The sequence below is a fragment of the Kwoniella dejecticola genome, chromosome 11 (genome assembly GCF_000512565.2).
Source record: "Kwoniella dejecticola CBS 10117 chromosome 11, complete sequence".
NCBI lineage: Eukaryota > Fungi > Basidiomycota > Tremellomycetes > Tremellales > Cryptococcaceae > Kwoniella > Kwoniella dejecticola.
Window position 1 is genome coordinate 1,387,426 of NC_089311.1, and position 19,519 is coordinate 1,406,944.

The following is a 19,519-nucleotide window of genomic DNA, read 5'->3' on the forward strand; positions in this document are numbered from 1 at the left end:
CGGTATTTGCCGTTGCTCACAACAGAGCCTTACTCATCTCATCGTGATGCATGCATGCATGAGACGCCATCTGACAACTAGTGATCTGGGTCAGGACTTCTTAGTATCAGTCATTCCCTTGCTCCTCTGAGCAAGCTTTGACAGGAGTGACTTCCGTACAATGCCTCTGGCATTCCGCACACATATGTTCTTCGCAAAGACCATAAGCACAATAGCCCGCTTTGGCGCAATTCTTGGATTCTGTGAGACAGACTGGTCGAGCGCACTCTTTCATACTATCCATGGCGCTCTCCATGGTGTAGGCGGCCCCTTGGCCCGAAGTGGATAGCTCGGATTCGGACTACAAGTGGTCCAAGCTCAGCTTACTTCTTCGCCCCGTTCCACTTGTTCATCATGCCCGGGTTAGAATGAGCCAAACTGATTAGGCACGAACATGACATCGGCTCACCTTACTGACCAGTTGCTGACATGTGAATGGCTTATACCCCTGAAATTCAGAGCAACGGGTGTTGTACACCCTCTTCCGAGCTCCCGAGAGTCGCTGATGGAGCGCTGGCCGGACTGCAGAAGCGATTCTCGAACTGGTAGCATTGGTGACATCCTTTGCAACGTTGTACCATGCTCTGTAAGCTGGCAAAGATCCATTAGAAGCGGAAGGCACTTGGTCTGTCGGGGGTATCAGAGAGGTCCAGTGAGACCATTCTGTCTTTTCCTGCTTGTCGTCAGCTGGAGACTTTGATGACATGGTTCAGGTGAGCTTGATGAAGTGGACAAAGATAAGGCCAGTCGAAGGTGTACAGTATCATGTGTTAAATAGGTTTACCCATACTTCCATACCTCGAAGTCTTACAACATATCTAAGCTGTCGGAACTTTTGCCTTCGTTTGCATGAAAGGCTTGAATCCAGACTGCTTCTTACAATGGGGTATCATAAATCATGGAACACGATTTCGCGCCTGTACAGTGAGGTTTTAATGAGTAAAAGCTTTGGCGCAAAATAGTTCCTTTCATTCATCCTGTTGCTGCAAATGGTAATGCATGGACTGTCGGGCTGCTCAACGCTGCCTGCCCATACTACTCAATGCATTGTAGCTTCCTTCATGCCCAAGAAGCGGACGCTTGAAAGAGACGGTCTTTCAGCAACGGGATCAAATTTTGTATGGAGTTGTGTACATCACACCAAAAACCACGCGATTTTGGACGCGTAGAAAGTGAGCTATGCATCTGCTGGGCATGAGACAACCCCTCAGAGCTGCTGTGCATAGCTGAAAGGGTCACCTAGGGCCATTGATCATGCAGAATTTGCCAAGAGACAAGAAGATCGCAGCGCTGAAGTGGAAGTAGCCAAAATCCCCACCGTACAAGCGCAAAATAGTGTTCAATGACTTATGATACCCCATTGTATCGCTGTCTGATGAATCTGATAGAGGGAGATCGTAGAAACGGTGACGAGGCCAGTATCCGTGCCCTGCGCAGGTGCCCCGAGATGTTCCTCAGTGACGCAGCTGGGGAGGGACCGTGCGTGGCCATATGACCGAGCAGCCCTCCTTTGGCATCCTTGAAAGATGATCAGTGCGTGTCAATGCGTCAATACATCAGGTCCATCAGAATGCTCGACCTTCCTTCATTTCGGATCGACCTCATTCTTTCATCATGCCTCATCCTACATACTACAGCTGCTTGTCTTTCGCCTCCTAACCGACTAGCCTCACTGTAAAAGGCGGACACGTGATCAACGACAATGATCATATGGCTTATTACCCTCTACTACGACAAAAGGCGATACCGAAGAGAACAAGAAGAAGCTATCCGAATCTTGCTTGACAAGCAAATGGCGAAAGATCGTGATCGCTTCCAGGACAGGACCGAGCAGTCCATAGGACGAAGTGATGCAGAGACGACATACAAGGACCAGCGGACGAGCTCAACTGAACGAACCAAGAGGAATAACGACCAGGAGCTAGCTGCAATAATCGGAATTGGAGATCCGCGAAATACGGCACAAGATATCCATTCTTCTGATCGTGGACCCACTGCCTCAGATCAAGGCTCGAGACATCCACATCTGGTATTATGATATCCTTTTCAGCCTTGTACGATGCTGAAAATACACAAAAAGTATGTCGCACCTCGAAAATATCTGTGGCGCTGCTGTCGATTTATCGGCTGACATTTGAATTGATATATCGCTCAGCCAATAGTCCGGTTTTAGATTTGTCTGACATTGGAAGTCTGCTGTGGTCCTCGCTCTCTTGGTAATAAGTCACAAACTGGGCTTACAACGCGCATAATGACTTTGTGAGCTTCTCGCTGCTTTCCATTTCAAGCAAGAACTACTACTCATTCATCCAACTGTCTCTAGATCTGTGATTCATTGTTCTTCCCTCATAACGCATCTATCAACTGGTTGAAACAACATCGTCCGAACCTTGAGACGATTTTTACACTCAGAGAGACTTTTAATTGCACACGACGAGATACGAAGCCCGTCCGCAATTTGTACGATTGTAGCTCTTGAAGCTGTCGAGATCCTGACCCCGACCGATATGATTACCAGTCAAGATGGTATCATCGATGTTTTCCCGTCCTGATATCTCCTCAGAGGCCAAAGACTCCTCGACTCACCGTCAGAAATTCAGATCGATCTCTTCATTCTTTCACTCCACTACAACTACGACTAGCTCAGCAGACGACAATGAGCTTCACGTCATCGCCTATCGGCAGCCCACGGTCGACTCTCCCGCCCGATCAGTGTACGATGGACTTCCCTCAATTCGCAACGCGAGTGCTATCTCACTTTCACGAGCCATCGCTTCACCCAGCCGATCCACTGCATCTCTGCGACTGAAAGCCGAAATCCACAAGGAAGGTACAGGAGTGAGCTATACAAGCCATACGCTTCAAGCTCAACTCGCAAAGGATATGCCAACTCTAGCTTCCGCCATCCATATTGCCGAATCATCAACTACCACGACATCACGACTGCTTCAACGTCAGTCTCACATGCACACGCAGAAAGAAAAGGATGTTCATCCCTTATATCATATTAACACAAGTTCGGCTTCATTGCTAGGATCTTACGTGCATATAGCTAAAACCGCAGAAGGTGAACAAACAAACGATCCGGCTGATAGAACTATGAAGAGGAAATTATCGAGACGGCTCTCGTTAGACAACATCGTTCCAAGGATAACAGGGAGCTTGAGAAAGAGGGAAAGATCAGGAAGCAAATCTAGTATATTCGAAAAAGACAATCAAGGTGACACAAACAGAAGATGGTCCCTTTTCAGCAATTCCGACAATAAGTCAGCCATGGTCGATAATAAGCCTGTACCTGCTCCAGCAATTCAGGTGAACAGACCTCAAGCTGCCGCTGCGATGCCTGTGAACCGAAATTGGCGCAACAAATTTGCGGTTCATAAGCTTTCAGGCGAGCTTTTGGGAGATAAGAAAGAGGATCTGCAATCTAGGTTGGACGCCTCAAAACAAGCTAGAGAAAGAACGAGAACTCGAACAGCTTCCAGCCATTCTAGAGATAAATACGATGAGCGGACGATCAAGCGAGTCCCTGTTCGCGGAATGCGGGATCCATCAGACGGTGACTCGATCGCTGGTGCAATCGCACCCGAGACGGAAGCTGGAGGCCGGGATAGGCGAAGTATGATCAGCGTCAAAGCCGGTACTGTGAAGGAGGGTCAGGTTGCATCACGCTTATCTTTCAGTAAGTCCTCAATCCCTGTCTTCTACCCAAACAGTCCGCGTCCGAGACTGACCGCCGATGTGATCCAACGTATCAGTCCACAGACCATCGTCGAGAGCTTCATCGTTCGACCCGGCAGCTACACCCAAGTCGACTGCCTCGTCAATACCGGTTCCCTTTGTACCTACCGGTCCACCTCTTGTGGAAAGTCAAACCGCCACTTCGTTAGCAGCTACTTTCGACTCGCCATCACCCAATCCCAGGCCACTACATACTCCTTTGATTCGAGCACAAGGACTGCACATCCCCCACACAGCGAGAAATGCCATCCTGTCGCCCGCTCAAGACGATAGATCGATCTTAGATCCCGGAAGATCACCTTATCCCGTGCCGGACGCTTCTCCTATACTACCCTCTGATGGACTGCGATACCAGACTATGCCCTTACCCGCACCACCCGTGGACCGGTCGTCAGTCGCTTCGACTGTGCTCTTAGGTTCTGATAGCCAGAAGGGATTGGACTTGGTATCGCCGTCAAGCGACAAGCGGTCTCAGCCCCAGGGTTCGAGCGACACATCAATCTCGAAACGAATCAATCACGAAGAAGACGCATGTTCATTGAGGCAGACGGAGTCAGCTATCACGATGACTATAAACCCGACTCAACCAAGTCAGACAGGTACTTTTGGGGTAGTCACTGCCGCAAGAACAGAAATTCCCGCCAGCAATTCCGGACAGAGCCACATTGAGGGTACAATCACTTCTTCCTCATCAAGTAGAACGATATACACCTTGCCCAGATCAAAATCGAAATCGCACACTGACTTATCCACCTACGCATCAAGCAAAAACCTGGTTGATCATGTCGAGGCTACTCAGGGACCAGGCTGGTGGTCTGCCGACAAAAGGACTAATCGTCGGCCCTCGACTATGTATTCATCGAACACGGAACAGATGGAAATTGAAGTGTTGGAAAGCCTGGCTCTATCTGCGAATTTGACCGGCCGAGCCAAACTCACACAACAGGATGATGTATCTCAGAACCGTTCTGCTTCACCTTTGTTTCACCGAATGAGAGAGGAAGACAAGATGCGTACTCGATCTTCGATGGACCTGCGCTCGTCCTACCGATCTACGAACGATCAGGGACATCAAGCCAGACCTTCTCTCATGGCCGGATCAATCTGGTCCAAGGAAAACCTGACCTCGCTCCCTAGAAGGAGTCTGCTTAGTACTGACAACACTCCGACAAAGTCCTTAATTCCAGCTCAGATCCCTCTCCCGCCCAGCGACATCAAGCAACGCACTTTCGTCAGTGATCGCATAAGTCCCGAGATCGCCAGACGAGCAAGTTTCCTCAATAGAGCTAGCTCAAACACCAAGAATCTGATTGGGGAAGATATGTCAAACGAGTCGCCTTCGAGATCAAGCTCAAGGCAGACGACCAGGACGACAGGTTCCATGGTGTCCGGCGTGTCCACTGCGCCAACTTCAGTCCAATCCGAGCCGGAGGAGCCAGACAATGACCAATCTTCACGACTTGTTGTCGCGTTTGATGTGAGGAAGCTGAGAATGGATTACGAGGACAAGATTGAAAGCCTCAAATCTCGACACGGTTTAGAGGTGGAAACTTTGTTGAATGCCTTGGGGCAGTTCAAGAAGGATAAGCAGAGCTTGCATGACGAGAATGAGCGATTGACAACTGAGAACAGGAAACTGAAGGAGAAGGTGAAGATCCTCTGTATGAGTCTTCAGACCATGGAGTTAGGGTCCGGCAGTACCTTGGCGGAGGATCGAGAACAAGAACGAGACCAAGGTCTTCGAAATCAATCGAAGATGAAAAGGTCGGAAAGCGTAATGAGTTCCTTATTACCTGAACTGATCAACACGATCCCCATTTCGCCCTTACCTCTCTCTACGAGCACATACGACGCGAGCTGTATGGAGGGGCCAGATGAATTTGGAAGGATATCCGCTGGTCCGTATGTTGATGGAATGCGAACGCAAGCGAGCAGAAGAACATCGGAATCGTCTGAGATTAGAAAGAAGGTGATAAGTAGTAGGAATGTCAGTGGACAGAGCCATACGACGGAAGAAAGTAATATCCTGGATGACTTCGCTCATGATAAAACGCAACGAGCTGAAGAGGATCTGGGGAGGGAAGGCTGGACGTTGAGTCTAAAAGAGGACGATGAGCGGTTCTTGGATGATCTGTAGTTCTGTAGAATTGGGTGGGGTAGGGTTGTATTGTGTTGCGGTTATGTGAATATACCATGAATCGAATTTCCCATTGACATTGACATCTTGATGCTGACGATACTCGTTTGAATGAGGAGTGGCGAGGGTAAGTCGCATGAAATGGACAGGTTGGTCATCCACTATCAAAGTCGTGTCGGTACAGTATGATCCGACATCTTCGGAACACTTTTGATCCGTATATACCCCGTACTTGATACATCAGCACACACCTCCTTTGGACTGAGGCATGTTTCCACCTGATTCCCTTGGCATCACTCGATCCGGAAGCTTTCCATTTGTTGCGAGCAGGCCCTTTTGGAGTCGGGGATTTTCATTTGGATTGTTTTGTTTGTTTGTTATCAGATTTATAAGGCACGATCATAACATTACAAGGAACAACACCCTCAAACTTACCATCTTATCCGATTCGGAAATGTCACTATGGATTCTTCGATCATCATTCATGTGCGAGCACCTACGCATGAGGGGCAAGTAAAGGATACTGCGCGGGACGAATTGTGGGGTCGTCACATGCACATCGGTCTGAAGGTGCATACAGCACAGTCACGGTAGAGTCTGAGGAAGGAAAGGAGGGTCGGTCAGCGCTAATTCCAGTGTGATCCCAATTTGATGACAGATTCTGAGGATCACTGACGCCATGTCCTTCCGTCCTCCCAAAGTGAAATAGAAGGTATGAACGTATGAACACGACTCTGCTGACTCCTCCTCCGACTCCATTTACACTGGTCCTCATTTGTAAGGTCAAGGTACGATCAAATGCAATAAATGAAAGGCTTGGGATAAGGCACTCCCTCAACCCCAATAATCCAACATCGCATTGTCACACTGCAACCTTACTTCGCGGATCTCCAATACACCAAGACTCATCGGACCGGAAGATCGATCAAAATTCAGCATAGCAGATCAAGGCTTCAGCCAATAAACATGTCCGGGGGCCTGTACTCCAACTCATGATCGCCGTCGCGAGCTAATTGCTTCAGTTGCAAACCCCGAGATCCATGTTTTCAAGAAGGAAAAGGGTTGTTGGACATGCATTTTCCCATAAACATCGCTCCGATCATCAGATCATGAGGCCAACGTACAAGGAGATCATCGGACCGATCGGATGATGACCGAGCTCCGCCTGCAAATCCAGCGCCAGCCCAGTATCTCATGTTGACCAATATTCATCAAGCCAGTGGAACAGGAGGGTCAGATGAAAAGTATAAATACCCAGCTTTTTCGTCGTCTCGAAATATCTTTTCTCAACAAATTCTATCTTCCTATTATTAACATCTTCAACTCATTCATCCTTATTCCATCCTTTGATAGTCTCTATCATCCACCACTTCCGAAATACCATCTACCACCATGTCACCCCCCTTCACTCTTCCTCAATCCGCGCAGCCCGCTCGACCGATCAGACCCACCTTGGAACCGCTCACCTCCCTCTCGTCCTCCTCCTCCGAGATCATCCCTGTACCGGAGTTCCAGCTCAATCAAGGCCAGAACCATAAATCCCTTCGATCGTACTCCGTCTCGTCAAGCATTTCTACCACTTCGACCAATTCTAATTCAAGCACGTACAGTCGAGCGGCGGACGATATGATTGATAGGCTCGCTATGCAAGATGTCAGTAGATGTCCAGCTTTCCTTCCTTCGATCGTTCGATCGTGGCTCCGTTTATCTTTGCTCCTCTTGATCTTGTACCTCCACGACTTCCTTTAAAAGCGTTGATCAGACAATCAGTCGATGCTAACCTAATCCGATTGTTGTCATAGTCGCACAGCATCATAGACCTTTGGTCCGGAGGCAATATCCGACTCAACGGACGAGATCTGACATCTACCGCTCGAGATGCTGAAGATCTGTTGCATGCGATGAAGGTGGACGAGAGGTTCGAATTTGTTAAATTGACTTTCTTCGATGCCGATGGAGAAGATTGGAAGGTGAGTCTGTGTCAATAAAATTCACTCACCTTGCATGAAAAAGAAATGCCATTTGTTGTGGGACTGGACCTGATTGATGGTGGTGCTGATAATACTGGGCAACTAGATCTCCTTTAAGAGGACCAGCGTTATCCTCTCTTCGCCTGTCATCTCGGACTCCGAGTAGAGACAGGTTTTTCTTTCTCTGAGATAATTTCTCGATCATCAGTCATGAATCCAGGTTCGTAGTATGGTCTCGTCTTGTGCATAGTGTAGATAGGTCTTGCTCGTCTTGATTATGTGATACAGAATTCCGATTTATGATGTCACTTACGTCCATTCCTCTCCTTCTTTGTGTCACCGTCAATAGGTTCATATGGTCTTGGTCATGGTCGTGGTTCTATCTGTTGGGATTTTGTGGGCTGGAGGATCTGTTCATTTTATGCATTGCTACTTTTCATTTACTAGTGTACAACCTATGATGGTCGTCAGCAATTACACATGATCGTGAGATTTATGAACAACTCACAGTTATTTGGATACAACAGGGCCGTGCTGATACTGTAGACACTGTGCACATATACTCACAGTTGTTCCAAGTGCGGTCCGAGGCGATCTCACACCAAAACTCTCCTGAGTTCTCCTGGACCCACTTCTACACCCGTAATTGGACATCTACCTTTTCTTCTCTTCCTTTTCGTGCTGATATCCGGAATCTTCTCCAGCTTCTGATCACCAGTGACTTCTACCTTTTCCTCGTGATTCTCATCCTCATCCTCATCCTCATTCTCATCCTCATCTTCCTCCCCCTCTACAGCATCCCATCCGCACCTCCAGCAGACCACCCATCCACTGGGCAATACAGCCGGGTTCTGCCATTTCTTCCCGCACAACGGACAATCTCCATATGTCTCTTTGCTTATCCTATACTTCCCGACCTCCCGTCCCGTTCCGGTGGTGACAGTATGGTCCAGCGGTGATTCCCGTTCGTCTTCGGGTGTGAGGGGCGGAGAAGGGGGTAAGATGCCAGTATTGGGTAAGATAGTGAGTGGTCGAGGGGGTAAGATCGCTGCATGCGTTGCTGCTGCATTGCTTGTATTGGCCGTCAAGGAGGGATGAGATCGAGGGGAAGAAGGTGAGTACCACCACTGGGATAGTTTGAGCAACAATAACAAGGGAGGAAGTAAGGGCGGTAGTCTGGATAATATACCAGATGATGCGATCTGCAAAATGAAACAAGCAGCCCTTCTGTCAATTTTTGGAAGAAGAATACATGAAGTGACGATAATGGAGGGAGAAGTATGATATTGCATCGCGTCGCTCACTTCATCTTCTGGACCTTTTCTGACTACCTTCAATCCCAGCCACTTATGCCATGGTCTAGGATAATCGCTCTTCTCGAATAAGAAGGCTAGGTCGTATCCGAGGAAAGTCAGGTCGAGGCCCAAGCTGATATACGGATATATAGCTTTGTAAGCCTTTTGCGTCTGGGCACAGCCATATCAGCCTTGTATCCTGCGAATTCACGACGAGAGCTAGAATTGCAGGTAAAATGCTCACTTTTGTGATAGCTACCCCTCTATCTTCCTCATTCCGCTCATCAACGTCCCCGCCCCCTAAGCTCTCGAAGTAGTCCTGCGCTCTAGCTCGGAGGTACGGTAATCCGACCAGAACCAATAACATACCCCATCTCTGCTTTCTGGAAAGCCTTCTCCGTGTTGGCGGACTCTGACTCAGAGTGCTCAATCGCGGAGTCGGTATCAAGGTCGCAGGGGCCAACTTCAGACCACAGAAATGCTCAGCTATCGATGCGTCTATCGAGTGGAATCATGGTCAGCTGGGATTGGTATTACCGCTCGATATGTATAGCTGGTCGAACGCTTGAAAGGAGCCGACGTACTGTGTTTCTTGATATGATGTCTCTCCAGGATGAGCAATAATGCCGCAAAGAATTCTTCGTGGTGATTCAGCACTCTAAGAAGATATCGCGGGTATCTTTGAGCGAAGTACTATTCGTGAAGTGCACAAGTAGATCAGTCATGCAGATCTATAGAGCACAAGGCTTTCGTAACTGTTTGCGCTACCGCGACTTACGGATAAGACGTATCGGACGACTGGATGGAAAAGGTCTCTCAGTTGATCTTGAGCCAATAGATCGAACAATGAAGGCCTGTTCTCGTCCACTGGTCTGGGCATAGTGAATATCGGAGTACTGCTTGTTGACATGGCGATTGGATGCCTTGCGCTTTCCGCAGACTGGGGGAAAATGGGTTACCTTGAAGATGGTATACTAGTCGATGGACTGAATTAGATATTTGGAATGAGATCTACTCGGTTAGATAACCATAACCTTACCGAAATATAAGGTGCCACATCAACCGTAATCCCGTAATCCCTAACCCCCAATCATTCACATTCACATATATCATCACGCACACATCATCATCGTCTTCGCCATATGCATGCATCATCACTGCTTCCAGATCACTTTAGTTAACTTAAAAATCTGAATTGAGAAGTTGACAGTCCCACCTGCTATGTGGGCAATTACCGAGATCTTGTACATACGCAGCAAACAAAATAAATAACCGACGCGACTGATCTTGAAGAACATTACGAGTTACTCGCACGGGGATTCATGATGTCACAAGAAGGCGAAGACGAAATCATACCACCTATTCCAAGTTCACCTGCTCCTCTTTCGGTGAAACAAGTCGCCCAGGAAGAAGGTCCGGTTGAGGTCAAGGATGGGAAGAGAAAATCTAGTAGGATAGCTATTGCTGCTTCGAAAGCGAAAGAAATCCGGCAACAACAAGAAAAACAAAAAGAGAAGGAGAAACAAAGGCTAAAACGGAAACGCGATCGTGATCGCGAAATTGCTGATGGATCGGATGAAGATGATTTCCCACAAATCGCTTCTTATGACGACGACGAAGATGAAGACGAGGACGAGGACGATGGATTATTCGGAAATCAAGGGATATTATCCAAACCTGAAGAAGGCGGAAGATGGTTGATACCCAAAGAAGATTTCCCATGGGATGAAGTGGACTGGTTCTTGGATGAAAGTATCGGAGAGGAGATGATACTTCATCTGACTAAACGTATCGAAGTGCGTTCTTTCACACTGTTTCCTCCCTTTTGTACGACGCTTTCACTCACCTTCAAACCCTCTATGAGCGACTCACAGCAGGGCGCTTGATGTCGAGATCTTTTGAGCTATTGGGCTGACCTTCGTTTGCCTTCTTCTGCGTTTACAGAAAATGCAAGGAACAATCGCCGATGACATGGAGACTGCCGATATCATACTCATCAATCCTCATCCTGCCCAACTGAATGCCGACCGATCTCAAGGGATGAGCAACCTAGGTCATGTCCAGCAAAGACTATGTATAATCTTACCGTATACTTATCTGGCAAGATGCTATTTCTCCAAAAAGGTCGAAAGGGTAGATACTAGGCAACCTGTCTTCTTGAATGAGGGGGGGTCGGGATGCAGAGTTATGGTTATGAAGCTTGGAAATGCTGATGGGATGGATGGGGAAAAACGGAGAAGGGGAATCATGATTGGTCTAGAGGTATGTGAAGTCCCTCAAAAACCTTCCCGTTTTCCCGACACCTTAACCCCGTTTTATCAATATCATGCTGTTTTGTCTGAATCTGCCTCATCTGGAGACTGGGACAACAGCTGATTGCAATGACGACCGTGCGGCTAGTCGAACGGAGCAATGATCGTGTCCTCCCTGAAAGATGCCGATGTCTGTATCGTCCCGTCGACGCATCCGTATTTGCAGAAACCACCGACGGCGGACCAGTACAAACATGTTGCTTGGCACAGCCTTGAATGGGTCGAAGAGAGGATCAAAATTGTTGAGGATGAGGTCAAGCTAAAAGCGAAACCGAGAGCAAAATCAAAATCGGACCCAAAACCAAAAATACTGAGACCGAATACTGTCAAGCCGATTTCGAAATGGAACGAAGGTATAGATTCCAAGATCGCCATTCGAGGACATGCATCATCTTCGTATGCATCTGGGGATCACAAGAATTTTACCTGGGGACGTAGCGCTACCAGGTCAGTGCACGTTGTCCTGGATTAAGCGCGGCAGTACATCTCAGGAGGTATTGTCATCGAGGGCGCTGACTTTCTTTCTTTTTGTCTTTCATTCGTTAAATAGAACGGAATTCACCCCCTCGGACCGAGACTTCTTGGCCCGCTGGCTTGCGTACAACAGACCAGATACAGTGGGCCGAACAACTAGGAGTTTGTATTTCGAGCTTGAGGTGAGTCTCGTTTTCTCTACAGTATACGGTTTCTTCGGTTGTTCGCAATGTAGGAGACCCAATAAGGCTGATATCTCTATTGTGATGGGTGTAGAGGTTTCGTCCTGCCTCGCCTTGGCATCACATTGCGAGTCGACACCCGGCTTCAGCATGGCACGAGCATTTCAAGCGGAACAGAGGGAAATTGGGCATGGACGGTAAGATCTTGGAAGAGGAAGTGGATCAATACGTGAAAAAGGGGGTGAACGGCACACTCAAAACGAAGAGTGAAAGGGATCGTCTCTTGAAAAGCGAGGAGAAATCTGCGACTGGTCGGAAGCAACGATCAAAAGCAAAGGGTAAAGGCGGGAGTTTCAGTGGAACACAGCGGGCGGACGACGATGCGCTAGAAGTGGAAGATGATGAACATGAAGACGAAGATGAGGATGAGGATGAGGACGACCGGCGGGATGTAAAAAGCAAGAAGCCTTCTGGAAAGAAGAGGAAGTCAATAAGTGTGAAAGAACCACATAAGAAGCGTGAGAGGTCTAAGCCAAATCAAAACCAAAACATTCGCCGAGCTAGACAAACGACGGAGAACGCCCTGCCTCCCATCGATAACCCGAAAGAGAATATGGCAAACAACATCGACGACCACGATGATGATGATGCGCAAGAGCGATCTGAGCAAGGGAACGAGGCTGCGGCTGCGGCGGAAGACACGTCTTCGGATTCGCTTAGAGTTGATGAAGTCTTAGCCGGCCCAGCTGATGCTGATGCGGACGATATTGAGCCAGAGTGAGTAAGATCATCCTCTCGATTGAGTGCACATTCTTGAGCCCACCATCAGCTGATTCGATGGATTGCCAGGGATGGACATGATCATGAGGGTGATGATGCTCATGTGACAATAAGAGGACAGGCTGCGATAAAAGAGCACGATTTGAGGCCGAGATCGAGCCAGAGTACAAGTCCGAGAAGGTCTAAGAGGACTAAAAGGGATTAGAATTAGAAGTTGAACAGTCATCCAAGAGATTCAGCTGGACCTGGGGGCGAAATCTGTTTTGTCATCTTATGTGTTCGAAGCTCTTCTTAGTGAAGTCGTTCATTGGGTCAATTTGTAATTGTATCTTGAACTTCGTTCTGTTGTATTTGGTATTGCCATTCTGTTGCGTATAAGAGTCTATAATAATGTCTCTCATGTCGAGTATATCTTTCACCTGCATACGATGAGACACTGCATGTAAGAGGATACAGCAAATGAAAAGCCTGTGGAAACAGGGATAAGAGGGAGAAGCCTGTTTACGATTGCTCTTCGCTCTACGAATTTGATCCCGTTCACTTCACTGTTGTTCGTTCGTCCAGTTCAGTTGGAGTTCATGCTACAAGGTGCCCAATTGTACCCAGCAGTCATCTTAGAAATAAGATACCTACTTCCGTTCACTTGACGGTCATACAGCCATACTGCATAAACGGATATACACAAAGAACACTTAGGAATATCTCAAATAGCCGGCATACCGACATATCGCCCACGTTCATCTTCACTTCGAAACGCTGTGAATTCGGTATAAATCCTATTCACCAAATACTCCTCCAGCCGAAAATATCGCAGCGTCCGCTCTGAAGAACTTTGAATAAGACAAGGCAGGATAAGACAAGAGTGACCAAGTAGATATGGACGCTTTGATCCCCTTTACGACTTCTGGATCATTGGTTGATTTGGTCGATAGTGGGTACAATTTCCGTTCGTTTTACACTACGTGGACTTCATGATCCGCAGCTAAGACTGGATCGGAAACGCCTCCTTGAACCGTTGTTCCATTGTTGAATTTGAGAATGAAGTCGGAATGGACGTCGGATGGAGAATTAGGACTGGGATTGGGATTGGGGCTGGAATTGGGATTGAGATTGAGATTGGAGATCGATGCTGACTTACACCCGCACTATAACAGAAAAAGTATTGGTAGTACTTCGAGACGGTAGGAAATTGATAGGTGTTTTCAGGTCTTATGATCAATTTGGTGAGTTTTCATTCTAGTCCTTGACAAGGAGAACATCGACGACTGCATATCTCATCGATGGCTCCAACCTACTACCTACCACTTTTTTGGGACTTACGCTGATGATGTACACTGTGACCACCTTGGTCAAACTACAGCCAACTTCTTATTGGAATCATGTATAGAACGTATACATCACAAGTTCGATTATGCAGATCGGGATATAGGGGTGTTGTTGGTAAGAGGGGAGAACGTAGTGGCTTTAGGGGAGATCGTGAGTATCCGTCTGCTTTGAGCTGTACAAGAAGGGAAGATCACAATCGTTCTTCTTCCGACGAGCTTGAAATCGAGGAATTGGGGTTTGTCTGAGCCAAGCTAAGTTCTTCGCCTAATGGATGGATAAATACGTGCGTAGGACCTGATAGCGGAAGATATGGTACCCCTGAAAGAAGTTGCTTGGGCTCAAGTCGAAGAGCAAATAAACGCTGAGAATGTGAGTTGATTGAGCCGACCGAGTTGACTTAGGGCGACATGGCTACTCTCACAGGAGGCTTGTACTGCAAATACGCGAGCTCAGAAAGGTTAGGAATACTGACAATTGATTGCTATGTTTGCTCGTAGAAACGACGCGAGAGAGACCACGCTGTGAAAGATAAAGTACTAGCATCGATAGGGTTCGTTAATGAGGGTCGAGAAGGTGATGCGTACTAAGCAATCGTGGGAGGTGAGTGGATAGTTCAGCTATGACAAACATTCTTGATCTGACATTCTGAGAATGCAGAATCGAGAATGGATTATATTGTGGAGAGACATACATCTTACGAGGGAGAGACATAAAAAGGAGGCGAATCGGAGAATCAGGAGTATCTCACTCGACTTGCAGGGTCATACATCGTTATTATCGTGACACCTTATCGACATGAATTATCAACTACAACATCATCAACAGTATGATCAAGTAAATTTTGGTATAGTGGCATCTGAGGCAACATGATTAAAATGGCATATGAACACGAAGCTGTATTGACTGACGCACAGACCCCCGTGATCATGTTGATGATTGACCCTTCCTTTGGTACTACTTTTAGCATGTGGTTGACTGTACCGTGGCATCAAAGTGCACAAGATGAAAAACAAATATCTCGTCATCACACATCTCCTTTTCTGCTCTTCATTCTTTTCCTTCTCCTCTATTCCTATGCGTTCGCCGGTTATACCGCATCGTGACCTGATATCCTTAGACTCCATTCTCTCGCATCGGTAGACCGTCGATCTCCTCTACTCACCCTTCCTCCTTTCTACTCACGTCACTCAAGCTACTAAAACCCACTGATCATCTTCCTCGCTCACTTTACTGACCGACCAGTCCCCGTCTACTTCTGTCTACATTTCCACACTCACACAACAATCTCTCATATTCTATATTCCACGACAGCCAAGACACTCGCCCACTCACCATGTCACCTAAATCCCGCTTACCGCCTATCAAGGTCAAAGCTACTACCAAGTCCGGCTCAGGTTCCTCCTCTATCCCTTCGTCAGAGGCTGGCGATTCGAAAGGAGACGGCAAAAAGAAGAAGAAGGAGGAAGAGGAGGAAGGCAGTTTACCTTTCCTCGATCAGGTTTATTGCAATATCTGGTAAGACGGTCGAAACTCTTGCTCCATCGTGCCGATGGAAGCACAGCAAAAGCTCGCGATGAAAGCGAGGAGTATCCTTGGGTCGCTGGGATAACACACAAGTCGCGGCGCGAGCGATCGAGCTGATGATCCACCTTGAACAGCAACGAACCCTTCTTCGATGGTATTGCGAAAGGCCGAGTTTTCTCGTTGACCACTTGCGGTCATCTTGTATGTGATGACGAGGAGCATCAGCGTAGGCGATCTCGACCCGGCACGAGCATGATACACATCACACTAACTGTCTCCCTCACCGTCTTCACAGATAAAGAGGGGACATGTACCGTGTGCGGAAAAAGCAAGATACACACTGTCACGATGGAAGAAGGGAATGTATGTGACTTCGCCCTCACTGGAATATCTTTCATGAGGGACAAGCTAATCCGAGCTGTTCCGTCTCATAAATCACAGCTTCAACCGGCTCAAGAGAAATTCTTCTATAATCCGACCACCCGCCTCAAGGTTCTGGAAGCGGAAATGACTGAACGGCTGAAGGAATTCCAGGAGAAGGTCGCAGAGATGAGCTCTTTTAGAGCTATACATTCCGTGAGTCACACTTCATCCCTCTTGAATGAAATTCAGCTCAGGATCGGCCCTTTCCCGTTACAGTTCCAGCAAAAACAACACAAACGGACGAAACTCGTCGACAAGGAAAAGCTGGACAAGGCATATGTGTGTCGAGGCTGACGACTCCGTGACCACTCCCGTTCCGCCGCTGATGCGACTGGACGCTGTCACGATAGGCTGAGATCGAAAGGTTACAGAATGAATTAGACATTTCAATAACGGAAGGAGTGGAGCTAAAGCAGTCAGTCATCTCAGCTCAATGGCTAGGAAAGCCTTGCTTCAAGCTGATGGGACTTGCCATCCAGGGCAATGAAAGAGCTACAGGCTCGGCTGGACATGCCTCCTCCACCAATACCGAATTTGGTCACGACGTCGAATGGGCAGTACGCGAACCATCATCAAGCTTTCGGGCGAGCTTCCAATTTCGGACAAACGCTGCCGACTGTCCATGAGGCGGATGAGCGCAGCTTACCGAGCAAAAGACAGAGAATCGGATCTACCGAGCCTGAATCTAATTTGTGGGTGTCTTCTAAGCTGAACACGTTGATGGGTCACAGAAGCCCTCGAGATTCAGCCAGAGCTGATCAGTGTTATTGAGTAATAGGATACCGCCATCTACACCGGTACCTACTCGCCATCTCAGTGTGATTGGCGGAAGGAGTTATCATGCACCTCAATCGCCCCACCCTGTTCTTACGCATCCCTCGGAAGAGATCCACTCGTACCGTTCGGCCACTCCTGTGACAAGGCAGGATCTCGAGTAAGCGAAAGTCCCGCAATATGCAATTATCAGCTGATGCTGGATGCAAAAGGAGGTACAGATATAACAGTACTCCTCTCAATGGCGGGAATCCACAAGCTTATTCGCAAGGCTACGTCCAAGGCACTGGGCCGATTGGCAGGCCAATCAGTGCAGCTGGAAACGTCTACAGAGCGTACAACGCAGACGAGCCCTATCGTACGTACCGACATCAATCTTAGGATCGACTATGTCAGGTCTCAGGCTGATAAATCTGATTTCCCCTATTCTTGGTAATTGTCGCTAGTACGACAGCCCACACCATCTCTCCAACATGGCGCGTATCAGCAAGACGGATATACACCGAATGACGAATATGAGCAACACCGTCAAGATGGCTATATCGATAGAGCCGACTCGAATGATCGACCTAGAGTCAGCTTGAATCTGTCGCACAAACGACCTTATCCTTCTCAATTTTAGCTTATAGAACGATATAAATCACTTTCGCCAATCGTCTTAACCAATCTCATTCCCCCTCAGCAAGATCATCAATCAGTGTATGACCTTATAAATGGAAATAATCAGATCCAAGTATACAGTGTAGGTACAAACGTAGATAAGGTGTAAGTGATGTACATACTGTGTTCGATTCGTCGTCAGGTTACAATGTTGTATATGCATGGTGTGGTGATGGTGATATTCACACTTTGATGGTGGTCAAAAGATCAACACCCTGAACAGACTAGACCTCATGAGAGGGGCTGTCGGTAATGTCAATGCTGATAATGATGCGCATTGTGATGTTACATACAATTGATATCTATTCTACATTCCACATTCTACAATCTACAATGATCTCATTCGACTTGAGTCGATTTCATTTCATTTGAACTGATCGTCACTCTACGACACGAGCGAAGATGCTCTTGTAGTGTTTCTTCATTCGTGTACTTCGACGAGATCGCTAATGAAATGAGTGTGTTTTTTGTTTTTTCTGAGGGATTGGAGATTGAGATGTTGGTAGCTTGCCATGCGCTCTCGAGCCAAGAAGCTGATCTTGCTTTTGACCCTTTGCTCCTCGGCTTGCTTTAATTGATTGTCCACTTGGACTAGCCACCGTTAACCATCTTTCTACTCATCTTTCAACCCCGTCTCCCTACTCATCTTTCGACCCCAATCGTTTCTTCTCCTCTGCTACTGCTTCTTCCCTTGCTCTGAGCTCTGCTTTTGCCAGTGCCGATGCTTGTTGTTTTGAGGGGTGGTGGTAGAGTACTAAAAGAAGTGAAGAGTGATTGAATGAATCAGCTTTGATCACGACTGCAAATGCCCAAATGCACCATGCCTCAAAAGAACCAGGGATATCTTTGACACTTTCTAGTCCTAATGAAGAGTGGACCGGTAAATTTGGTTGATTGACCTGATGTCGAGGTTGATAATAATGACGAAGATGTAAATGAGGGTGAACCGGAGCAAGAAATCAAGAAAGTGATCAAACAACGTTTTATCCACTGCCAAAAAGCCAAGCTGCCACCTCAATCTCGACCTCAATCCTAGCCCTGTCTATGCTCCCAGCTTCCAGCACCTAAGACCCAATCCCACCCTCAATGGCTCAGCCCAGACTCGGCTCGACTCGACTCACCGACAATATACCGCTCCATCAGATGAAACCCATTCAAATGCGTTATAGCCTCCTTCGCATCGTCCGGACTCTCGTACACCACATACGCCGTTCCCTTGGTTTTGAGATTATTATCTATCCCCAGGCGTATTTGGCGAATTGGACCGTATTTCCCGAAGAGATCGTATAGATCGGATCCTGATATGTTGAAGTTCCTACATGATATGATACAACATACCAAAGATCAGCTCGGCGCGGCGGATCGTGGATTTGGTTCAAGCGGGACTGACAGATTCTTGACACTAAATACCAATGCAAGTCAGCATACTGTATCTCTTCCCACTTTTACATATTGATGGAACGGAGGTAGCTCACAATAAGGCTCGTTGAGCTAAAGGGTCGTTCGGGCGTTGCATCTTGACAACGATAAGAAGAGAGGTATAAGGTATAGGTTTCTTCCCTGATCGCCAATTCTGATATCTTGGGCGTCCTGGTATCTGATGCCTTAGCTGCTGCTTGTTTGCTTGTGAGAGTGAAGTGATAGACGACAAGAAGATATAGACGTTGAGCTTGACTTATCTTGACGCTGCGAGTGAAGTGTGAGGTTGGTTTTGGATAAAATGCAATAAATCCATTTCAGAATATTCGTCACTCAGCGTACAAGCCAGAAATTTCAACGCAACCTTTGTCCAGGATGCCCAAAATCATCTCCCCACCACCACGCTCATTTGCACCCTTCTATAGACTATAGATCATAGACAACACACTACAGACTAGATCAA

General features: G+C 47.4%; 8 protein-coding genes across 8 annotated transcripts; 5 read left to right on the plus strand and 3 right to left on the minus strand.

Moving 5' to 3' along the window:
- Positions 1-106: 106 nt before the first annotated feature.
- I303_108646 (uncharacterized protein) lies at positions 107-745 on the minus strand (the record flags this gene model as incomplete). Its single annotated transcript, XM_018410303.1, has 2 exons — positions 107-340; positions 449-745. The coding sequence occupies 2 exons, from the start codon at positions 743-745 to the stop codon at positions 107-109; spliced, it is 531 nt and encodes a 176-aa protein (XP_018260112.1).
- A 1,817-nt stretch (positions 746-2,562) lies between these two features.
- I303_108647 (uncharacterized protein) lies at positions 2,563-5,917 on the plus strand (the record flags this gene model as incomplete). The annotated part of the gene is made up of 2 exons (XM_018410302.1): positions 2,563-3,721; positions 3,798-5,917. 2 exons carry the CDS (start codon positions 2,563-2,565, stop codon positions 5,915-5,917), a joined length of 3,279 nt encoding a protein of 1,092 aa, XP_018260111.1.
- Positions 5,918-7,309: 1,392 nt separating this feature from the next.
- I303_108648 (uncharacterized protein) lies at positions 7,310-8,053 on the plus strand (the record flags this gene model as incomplete). Its single annotated transcript, XM_018410301.1, has 3 exons — positions 7,310-7,570; positions 7,720-7,887; positions 7,994-8,053. 3 exons carry the CDS (start codon positions 7,310-7,312, stop codon positions 8,051-8,053), a joined length of 489 nt encoding a protein of 162 aa, XP_018260110.1.
- Positions 8,054-8,483: 430 nt separating this feature from the next.
- Positions 8,484-10,092, minus strand: I303_108649 (uncharacterized protein; the record flags this gene model as incomplete). The annotated part of the gene is made up of 5 exons (XM_018410300.1): positions 8,484-9,089; positions 9,192-9,353; positions 9,427-9,680; positions 9,767-9,875; positions 9,961-10,092. The coding sequence occupies 5 exons, from the start codon at positions 10,090-10,092 to the stop codon at positions 8,484-8,486; spliced, it is 1,263 nt and encodes a 420-aa protein (XP_018260109.1).
- Positions 10,093-10,507: 415 nt separating this feature from the next.
- I303_108650 (uncharacterized protein) lies at positions 10,508-13,135 on the plus strand (the record flags this gene model as incomplete). The annotated part of the gene is made up of 6 exons (XM_018410299.1): positions 10,508-10,978; positions 11,127-11,444; positions 11,583-11,941; positions 12,045-12,150; positions 12,245-12,927; positions 13,000-13,135. The coding sequence occupies 6 exons, from the start codon at positions 10,508-10,510 to the stop codon at positions 13,133-13,135; spliced, it is 2,073 nt and encodes a 690-aa protein (XP_018260108.1).
- Positions 13,136-13,806: 671 nt separating this feature from the next.
- Positions 13,807-14,843, plus strand: I303_108651 (uncharacterized protein; the record flags this gene model as incomplete). The annotated part of the gene is made up of 5 exons (XM_065969883.1): positions 13,807-13,861; positions 14,085-14,153; positions 14,291-14,406; positions 14,548-14,625; positions 14,754-14,843. The coding sequence occupies 5 exons, from the start codon at positions 13,807-13,809 to the stop codon at positions 14,841-14,843; spliced, it is 408 nt and encodes a 135-aa protein (XP_065825955.1).
- Positions 14,844-15,589: 746 nt separating this feature from the next.
- Positions 15,590-17,599, plus strand: I303_108652 (uncharacterized protein; the record flags this gene model as incomplete). The annotated part of the gene is made up of 10 exons (XM_018410297.1): positions 15,590-15,771; positions 15,915-16,006; positions 16,076-16,143; positions 16,222-16,356; positions 16,420-16,482; positions 16,554-16,618; positions 16,683-16,895; positions 16,982-17,137; positions 17,190-17,335; positions 17,424-17,599. The coding sequence occupies 10 exons, from the start codon at positions 15,590-15,592 to the stop codon at positions 17,597-17,599; spliced, it is 1,296 nt and encodes a 431-aa protein (XP_018260106.1).
- A 676-nt stretch (positions 17,600-18,275) lies between these two features.
- On the minus strand, positions 18,276-19,153 carry I303_108653 (uncharacterized protein; the record flags this gene model as incomplete). Its single annotated transcript, XM_065969884.1, has 3 exons — positions 18,276-18,391; positions 18,759-18,952; positions 19,113-19,153. 3 exons carry the CDS (start codon positions 19,151-19,153, stop codon positions 18,276-18,278), a joined length of 351 nt encoding a protein of 116 aa, XP_065825956.1.
- Positions 19,154-19,519: the final 366 nt, after the last annotated feature.